Below are 10,176 nucleotides of genomic sequence, written 5' to 3' on the forward strand. Positions count from 1 at the left end.
CAAGTAATTTTCGAGTAAATTAGGTACATCAGTTGTTAGTACATAAATAAATTGATGTGTTATAATTTTATAGATGTAGCGTGCCTGCACTGCCTCTTATATCAGTTACAATCTTTAATTCTTTAGATTAATGTGGGAAACCAGATTATTTACAAGTGTGGGAACAGCTAAAGTATACTTATAAGAGAGTTAGATTAGACGATCTGTGGGATAAATATCTTCTTCATGGTGACATTAAACACTAAGAATTAATTTCAGTTTGGTATGCACTAGACGCTTATCGTTTCGTCCTGATAAGGTATCACTAAGGAAATGCATTCACTAACCGGGCTGTTGCGGAGGCAAGAGCGGCGGCATGGGCGGCACGGGCGGCGCCGAGGGCGGCGGCGGCGGCGCGTACGGCGACACGCCGGGCGAGCCGGGCACCGAGTCGCCGCTGGCCGAGCCGAAGGAGCGCGGCGGCGGCGGCGGCGGGCTGCGCGGCGCCTTCACCACGGGCGGCTCGGGCCGGTCCAGCTCCAGGCGCGGGTCGGGCCCGCCGCCCCGCGCCCGCGCGCGCGCCTCGTCCTGCGCCTGGGCACGCCGCAGCGCCGTCTGCAGCGCCATGACCCGCTGCCGGTCGGCCGTCAGCCGGCACTTCTCGCACGTGCAGTACCGGTACTTGCAGTACCGCTTGTGGCCCTTCAGCTCGATCTTGAGCCGGTGGTTGCGGCAGCGCGCACAGTTGGGCGGCGCGCGCGGCACGCCCGAGCTGGAGGCGCCGGGGTCGGAGCGCTCGTCGCATTCGTCGGGCGTGCGGCGCCGCCACGGGCCCACGGACACCATGTCGCCGTTAGTGTCGGCCGTGGTCGCGATGTATTTCGCACGCGGACCGGAACGACACACAACGCGACGCGCGGTCACGATGCGACTGATGATTGCCCGCCGCCCGCCGCCGGCTGCACTGCCCCGCCCCGCGCCCCACCTCGCCGCGCTACTGCATTTATTGCTGTGCACGATGCAAGTGTGCATTCCCTAGCTCTATAGAGTACTGGATGTGACACAAATATAAACGAACCTAAAAGGTTTTAATCACTTTCCATGCGAATACCGCAGATATAATTCCACTGCACAGTTATTATACTGAAACACAGTTTTTCATTCAAGTAGTGAAATGTTGAGCGATTGAAAACGCTCTACATTTTTACTTTGTAGCAACGAAATACGTACCTACCTACATGCATAAAAGATAAAAAGTTGATATGTTTCCTGATTTGGTAAACGCTCTGCAGATTAAGTAAGTATGTATCGATAATCTTACATTATATCGATAATCTTAAGAAGACACGTACTTACTTAATAAAGTAAGTAGGTATCTACTTAATGATAAAGCATGATAAAGGTAGCGTATTAAGTAGCTTACCCACTTGATACTATTTTCGCAATCGTCTATGAAACCATTTACATCTTAAACATAATTCACCAAAGTATTACATTCAATAAAAAATCAGTAAAAACCTCGAAAGGTAAAAGGTAAACAAAATATATTAAAGTAACTTTTTTAATATCTATTCTACTAATACTAGTACTAACTCATTTAACTATAGCTATTTGCTACATCAAAAGATAACACTAGAAAGTCGTCAGTTATTGCTTATTCTAAAACAGATGAAGCCAGATCAAAAGCGAAAGCAATAACTAAAGCGACAATAGAGAAACACCACTGAAATTACTAAAAACTGTCCATGAATATGTAACGGCGGAGTGGAGAGGCTAGAAGAGGGCGGCAGAAAGTGGAGAGACGGCTGAAGTACAGTAGAGTGAAGCCATTACTTTTTTTTAACTTTATTTTAGTTTTTAGTTTGCTGTTTTTACGAAGTGAATAAACTTTTACTTTTAAGTGAGATGTTAAGTGGAGTATTATTATTTTCAGCAAAGTTTTACATGTTCAAAGTGAGATTAGTACCTATGCCTATTTATCTTTTAGAGTGTTAACCGTTTAAAAATCCGTTCGTAGCTTACGATAACTTTTATAATATCTCATAACTTTTTATAAGAACTATAAAACAATAAACAAAAATGTATACTATGTCTATACTCGTATACTATTAGAATATGAAAATACTTATTAGAATAACAAATCAAATTAGGTATGTTAATATTTACTGACTTATAAATATGATGGAGTTTTTATTTACATGCCAATTATTTCGAAAATTTCGAATTTAACAATGCAAAACTTTGAAAGAATGGGGGAAGAGAAGAGAGAGAACAGAAATAATGCATTGTGGCTAATGAAAGTGAAAGATAGATAAGTCTTGATCAGTAATAATTAAGATAAAACCTTGATAAATTAAATGATGCAAATTAAAGTTATACATATCGTTAGCAAAATCAATTTTTTGCCAAAAAAAGAATTGAAACATAAACAGGTAGACACTCATTTCATAAACAAGCATTATAATGCAATGATTAATGACGTAAATAGTAGACATTATGAATATTTAATTAAATAATGTTTTATTTTCAGTGGAGCCAGTAAGATTAAGAATTACAATCAGTTTATTGGATTCGTTTAAGAGAGAATATATAACTTCTAATAACTAATAATATTATAATTAATAATGCTATAACTTCCAATCAAATAATGCTATATCTTCCAATCTAGAATCTTATACAGTAGGTATCTTGACTTTGGTGCTCAGTGTCTTTTATACAAAATAACACAAGACAATCAACAAATTCGTTTATTTCAAGTAAACTTCTATAGAAGCGCTTTTGATAGGTCAAATCTATCAGTCTATAAATTATTACCGATTCAGAAGGTATTTCTAGATTCTATTGAGAATATCTCTGAAGAAGATCTATGAAAGCAGGACTCTGCTTTCTTCTTTCTTTAACACAGCACTTAAGTAATGCAATTTTACACAAGTATTACAACATACCCCAAAAAGCAGTGATGCTCGATAAAATACTTTAGGGACTGACATCAAACGGGTTGCAGGGAGCCATTAGATGTAGGCAACTCAGGACCGTGATAAGGATCTTTATATGGTCGTCCATCAACTGATAATAACAATGATGATAGTGATGATAATGATGATATTATTAAAGATTATGATGATTACATCATTCAGTCTATTAGACAAAAGAAAGCAGAAACGATGACTAGCAGAAATATAATTCACTACTACATCAACTTATTAAAGTTCACCATGTTGTGAAAAACTAAACTACTACTAGCATCAAGATTGTATTGGGAAAACTGACAGCGATGACCCCAAGACCAGGATTTTTATATTCCTGACCAGATTTGTTATCAATTAACGATTTCTGCACGCTAATAAAGGCGCTCGTCTTGCGTCTGTCAAAATACGCCTCACGTCGTATCGTAGCGTTTCCATCCGATCGCATGCTACGTACGCTCGTGCAAACTCGCGTAATCACACCGCTTTGCCGTGTGTGGGTGCGGCGATCTTGTTTGTGTGCGTCGCATTCAACACGGTGCGTGCGTTACGTCACAGAAGATCGGAACGTGCGTCTTACAGTTCTTTACTTCTGAGGTACCCTGAATTAGAAATGCCCTGGGCCTGACATTTACTATCGATAGGTCACGTGATCAAGTTCATTATTTTTTTTTTAATCCTTTACAAGTGAGCCCTTAACTACAATCTCACCTGATGGTAAGTGATGAGCAATCTAAGATGGACCAATTAAGGAAACCTCAATCGAACCCAGGACCTCCGTCTTGTAAATCCACTGCGCCACGGAGGCCGTCAAAATTAGTAATTACCATACATTATTATGTTACTTTTCGAAGCGTTAGCGTTTGTAGAAAGAGAATTGATGTGCCACATGGCTACAGGCACTGGTTTACTGACTGTGGTCCATAAATAATCTAAAGAGTTTTCAAGGAACTTTCTTAGTAGAGCTCTATGTGACAGATGATAAGAGTTGGTATGCGAAGCATTGTTCTTTTTCTGTGATTCGGTTCGAAAGGTTAGACTAGGTCAAGAACAAGACAAATGACCGATATTAATTTTCATACACAATTATTCATTTTTCCTATAGGAGTGGATACAACCATAGAAAAGGAAAGCCTTTCCTTGGCGCTTACTTATTATATCCGTGAGTACCTACAACAATATTCTAAGTACAAATTATTATATACAAGACCTCGCTAATCTATACTTCTATACTAATATTATAAAGAGGTAAAGTTTGTAAGTTTGTAAGTTTGTCACATTTTTTAAATTGGGTAATCTTCGGAACTACTGGTCCGATTTCAAAAATTCTTTCACCAGTAGAATGCTACATTATCGGGGAGTGCTATAGGCTATATTTTATATTGGTATCATAAATATTAGCCGAGTTATCACAGTTTTTGTCATACAGGTCGGACTGAAAATCCTCTTAAACAGACTTATTCGCATGCGCTGCCTTAACTATTGTGTAAAATCGAAATTAATGTATGGAGACTTTATGTATCTATAAAAGTTCTACAAAAAAGTCCGCGACACTATATATCTATTTTCTATATATTAGCAGATATAGTACCTTTTGTGTTTTAAAAATTATTAATTTTATATACTTAGGTTTACGTCATTATTTATACAACTAAACTTTAATCCTTATTAAAATAAACTATTTAATAATCACAAGGATATTATGGAGATAAGATTTGCCCGTTACAGTATGTTAACGACCTAAATAGTTTCGGAGATAATACAAAATTTCTAAAAGACGCAGAAATTCCGCTACATGACGCCCGGCGCTTTAATTTACGTAGTTCCCGTTCCCGTGTGAATATGGGGATCAAACATAGCCTATAACACTCGCAAATAACGTAACTTTCTATTGGTAAAACAATTTTCCAAATCGGTCCAGTAGATCCAGAGATTACCTCCTACAACCACACGAACTTTACCTCTTTATATTATTAGCATAGAAGTCTCTATTTCTCTTGGTCATACCACCACTCTCGAAGGACTGGACCGATTTTGCTAAGGGTAGGAGTAAGATAGAGAAGTTACAGGGTAGTGTAGGGTACGGGTAGGGAAGCGTAGGGGTAGTGTATGGGTAGGGTAGGTTTAGGGTAGTGGTAGGGTAGTGGTAGGGTAGAGGTACGGGTAGGATAGGGAAGTGGTAGGGTAGGGGTAGGATAGGCGTGAGATAGGGGTACGGGTGGGATAGGGGTAGGAAAGGGATATGGTACGGGGAGGGTAGGGGTAGGATGGGGGTAGGGTGTAGGTAAGGTAGGGGTAGGGTAGGGGTAGGTTTGGGGTAGGGTAGGGGTAGGGTGGGGGTAGGGTGGGGTAGAGATAGGGTAGATGTAGGGTAGGGTTGGGGTAGTGGTAGGGTAGGGGTAGGGTAGGGTAGGGGTAGTAGTAAAGTTGACATCGAAATTTACGCGGACGAAGTCGCGGGCGTCCGCTATAATATATATATCCAGTCTCTCATTTGTGGAGTTAAAGGCTTAATAGAGAAGTTGACTCATATCAAATTTAATTGAAACATTATTAAATTTGATATGAGTTTAGTATTTCTTTAATAAAACTTAATTTAAAAATTATGTATTTAATATTTTTTTTTCAAAAACGCTGTCGTCTATTTTGTGACGTCACTTCCTTTGACCACTAGGTAACCAAGGCAAGGCTGCATACACGGGGCCAAGCATGGATTTTAAAATACACACTTGACCAAAGCCACAACTTCGGAGTTTCTATTTGTAATACTGGCCGAGATCCAGGTGCTATTGACCTAATCGGTGTTCATGAATGCGGGTGTACCACTTGGGCATTTGCTCCACAATCCACTAACATATCTGTGGTCGATCCTTGACTGCTAAAGTCAGTGGTCGATCCTTGTACCATGCAGTGGCGTAGCTTGCCTAGAAGAGGCCCTGTATCAAAATAAATTGAGGGGCCCAATAGATGAGCGGCAAATCCTGAAAAATCTCTTTAGTTTTTGTTTTACCTACTCCTAACTCTTTCACCACAAAGTAATCATCATCATCATCATCATCATATCAGCCGATGGACGTCCACTGCAGGACATAGGCCTTTTGTAGGGACTTTCAAACATCACGATACTGAGCCACCTGCATCCAGCGAATCCCTGCGACTCGCTCGATGTCGTCAGTCCACCTGGTGGGGGGTCGGCCAACACTGCGCTTACTAGTGCGGGGACATTCCAACACTTTGGGACCCCAACGTCCATCGGCTCTTCAAAATATGTGCCCCGCCCATTGCCACTTCAGCTTCGCGACTCGTTGAGCTATGTCGGTGACTTTAGTTCTTCTGCGGTTCTCTGTCATTTCTGAGTCGATCACGCAGATACTCCTAACATAGCTCGTTCCAACGCCCGCTGTGTGACTCTGAGCCTTCTTAATTATTCACAAACTAATATAGGTACCAAAATGTTTCTTGTAGCATACAACACAAGATATAATAGTTTTGTTGTACGAGTGTAGGATCAAATAAACAAAGAAAATGCCTATATATCTAATTTTAAATTTAATACGGCGGTAGTTACGCCCCTGGTACCATGACATGACAAGTACTTGGAGAAAGCCAAGTGGTATAGACACAGAGGTGTCAAGAGGTTTAAAGATTATAAAAAATAAATATCCTGATGTGATTTTAAGAAGTCTGTCCCAGCGTCAAGGAAATAATTTTCATCAGGAAGTACCTAATAGTTAATAGCACAAAAATCATAAATTCAGAATATTGGTTGGAAACAAAAATTATTGCCTTATAATTTTCCAAGGTAATCTTCACAATGGACTATCATTCTATGTCTAAAAAAAAATATTAGTGTCATTTGACAGCGGGAGAAAAAACGAGAGAGCGTATAAATAAAGTTGTCAATACTTGTTAGTAACTAACTAACAGTACAAGGCAAAGAAAACGCTGTAAATTCGTAACGCTAATCTTCCGTATATTACAACGTTGAAATGTCATGTAACCAATATAGAACGACAGCCAGTGTAAGCCAGACCATCCTCATTTTATAAAATCTGAAAGTTGGTCAGCCCATGTCTCTACCATTATATGTATCATAGACAACTCAAGGCCGCCAATTGTACATTAGTTTGAGTTAATTTCTTGTTTTTGGTGAACAATAATAGTTATTTATAACACTTTTGCTCGTAAAGTGTCTCTTATTTCACCAATTTCAATATAGTAATGTATCTTATTACGCACTGTCTTGTGCGTTATCGTAATTAAATAAAAAATAAAACGCACGGCTTATCATTCGTCTAAAAACGAGCGTTAGTTACTTTTTAAAATCTTAGGAAAGAGTTGTTATGTCAGTTAAGTGGTCAACATTATGAATAAAATTAACTTGACATAAAATGTAATAAACGAACATTTGATTCTTTAATTTTGAATGAATAAATAAATTTGGTAACAATGGCTGTTTTAGAAACAAAGGCACTAACCTTTGCCTGAAAATAAGCGCTGGTGCGCACTTCGCTAATGTGTAAAAAAGTAAAAAAATATTGCGCGCGCTTTCGCTGTATTGTTTTAATTTTAAATAGTGATATATTCGAAACCGCTAGAAGTCCCAAAGGCAGCAAAAAAAGGCTACTCTAAGCCTCGTGCCCGAAAAATCGTCCGATAGCGTATCAAAATTTCATCATAAGGAAAACAAGCTAAGCTGCAAATTCATTTACAATAAGTGGTGAAAGTGTGCTTCCTCGCTAATATGTTATAAAACGTCGTATAACATACGTGCGCTTTGATGATTACAGCCTCTGCTTCCTTGCAAGCTCTTGGCTACGGCTCCGGCTAGCAATATCGCCTCAGCTGTAATTTTCAACTCATCGCAGTTATATCATAATGTACTACTATGCCACTGTCATCCAATGGGGGACATTGTAGCACGAGTGCTTTTATGCACAACGAGTGCTACAATCGCTAATTACATGCAGTGGCATACATTACTTTTTCTACGGCCATGATAAAAGAATTAACAAAACTAGGTAAATAATATACGCTTCCTCGATTTTGATGGCCTATGGTGAGATCGTGAATTGACAAACTTACTGTTTTTATAAATTTAGGAAGATCAGGCCATCGCAAGCTATTAGTCAAATAGGTAATGGTATGGTCAACCGTGCAAGGTGAACTGCAAGGGGCATCAATAAATAATAATTTTATCTTTACAATTTATGTTCTTAAACAAAATAAGAGTTGTGATTATTTTGTCAATTTATCTTGTATCCGACGCGACCTTTCCTTGACAGCCGTAGGTAATTTATTTGGTTCATACATTGCATGCCAAACAAAAATTCGAGTAGCCACTATAAAAATAAATATTCAAGCAAATAAGGAGTATAATCTCTTATCGGCTATCTCATCTGTATATAATATATCTTTATCTATTGTCATATCATAACAACTCGATTATGAATTTCAAAAATATCGTCACATATATAATCATTATCAGCCTATAGACGTCTACTACTGGACATAGGCACAAACCTCACCCTCCGCCGCGATATGCCAGTGAATATGACCTTTGCCTTCGATTCGGAGGGTGTGGGTTCGAATCCGATCCGATGCATGCACCTCCAACTTTTCAGTTGTGTGTATTTTAAGAAATTAAATATCACGTGTCTCAAATGGTGAAAGAAAAACATCGTGAATCGTGCTTGCCAGAGAATTTTCTTAATTCTCTGCGTGAGTGAAGTCTGCCGATCCGCATTGGGCCAGCGTGGTAGACCATTGGGCTAACCCCTCTCATTCTGAGAGGAGACTAGTTCAGCAGTGAGCCGAATATGGGTAGTGTAGGTACAATAAACTACAGCACAGGGGAGAAACATTAAGGACACCATTATAATCAAATTGTGAAAGTCCCCATCGATCCAATGTATTAAAAAAAATGTTTAACAATAGATAAGTAGGTATATTACACCTCACATCTTGAGAAAAGTGTAGTTCCCGACACATAAATGAATAATTTTTAAATATCGCCTATCATAAAATTTAAACAAAAATGTAAAGTGTGTATTTGTGTGGTGGAGTGTAACAAAAATGCTTGAAGGCAATTGGAGCGGCTTTCATCTTCACACAAGAAGTAAAATTAATTATTATATAATTAATTCTACTTCTTGTGAACATATTCGACTCACTGTTGAGCAAGGGTCTCCTCTTAGTATAAGAGGGGTTAGGCTAAATAGTCCAACCACGCTGGATCAGTGCGGGTTGGTAAATTTTTATTATTATTTTATGTACTTAATGATTACAAAACCAAAAAAAATATGATTTTAAAAGAACAACAGCTAGTAACCGAAGGTAATCTACTATACTTATAATAAATCTGTAAAGAGGTCAATTCTGTAGATGAAATATATTTCTAAAATAACTATCAGGGGGTGATTAGTGATCGATACTGATGCCAAAAATGCAATCAGTAAAACTTTTGTCCGTCTGTCTGTCTGTCTTTCTGTCTGTCTGTCTGTATGTTCGTTATAGAAACAAAAATTAATCGACGGATTTTAACGAAACTTGGTACAATTATTCTTCATACTCCTGGACAGGTTATAGTATACTTTTCATCACGCTACGAAAGATAAGGAGCAGAGCAGTGAAAGATAAATGTTGGGAAAACGGGAGAAGTTACTCCATTTTTTAAGCATCCGTCGCGTGGGAGTAGGGTAGATACCTTACTCCCACTCTACAACTACCCTAGTAGTAGGTCTAGTAGTAGGGTTTCACTCGGACGAAGTCGCGGGCGTCTGCTAGTTGTAAATAAAATAAAAACCAGACAGGTGCGAATCGGACTCAATCACCGAGGGTTCCACAGGATCATACAGAGAATCGAATTGCGCTGTTTTTGCCGAGCTTTTTTCGATTTTCAGACCTCCTGTTATTAAGAATTAATTACAAATGTATAGTTTTAAGATGTTTTATTTTTCTTGTGGTCTATAACGATGTTGTATTTCATACTTTTATTTCAACGGGTACAGATATGTTTTTGGTTCCTTGAGAGTGTCGAAATCTGCGTTTTTGTCTGAATTTTTTATCGTCTATCCCATGGTGTGGGGTATCGTTATCGGTACTTTTGTGCAATACTTAAGGAATTAAAGTGCTAACTTAATCTACGAAACCCTACACTGCGCGTGGTCCGACACGCACTTGACCGGTTTTTATTACTTTTTAAGGTAGGTACGTAACCCTAAATATAGAA

At 38.9% G+C, this 10,176-nt stretch overlaps 1 protein-coding gene across 4 annotated transcripts in view; it reads right to left on the reverse strand.

The window, feature by feature from the left end:
• The window catches only part of LOC112058347 (protein doublesex), a 181,334-nt gene extending 180,400 nt beyond the window's left edge, over nt 1-934 (reverse strand). The window contains exon 1 of one of the 4 annotated variants that reach the window (XR_008251952.1): nt 327-931. Coding sequence is in view for 3 of the 4 variants with exons in the window: in XM_052888215.1 (XP_052744175.1) it covers nt 327-825 (499 nt within the window). In the remaining variant the exon portion in view is untranslated. Of the gene's footprint in view, nt 1-326 lie in introns of all 4 variants that reach the window. The other 3 variants (XM_052888215.1, XM_024099112.2, XM_024099113.2) reach the window with 3 other exon arrangements.
• Between the last annotated feature and the right edge of the window lie 9,242 nt (nt 935-10,176).

The sequence above is a fragment of the Bicyclus anynana genome, chromosome 21 (assembly GCF_947172395.1).
Source record: "Bicyclus anynana chromosome 21, ilBicAnyn1.1, whole genome shotgun sequence".
Taxonomy (NCBI): domain Eukaryota; kingdom Metazoa; phylum Arthropoda; class Insecta; order Lepidoptera; family Nymphalidae; genus Bicyclus; species Bicyclus anynana.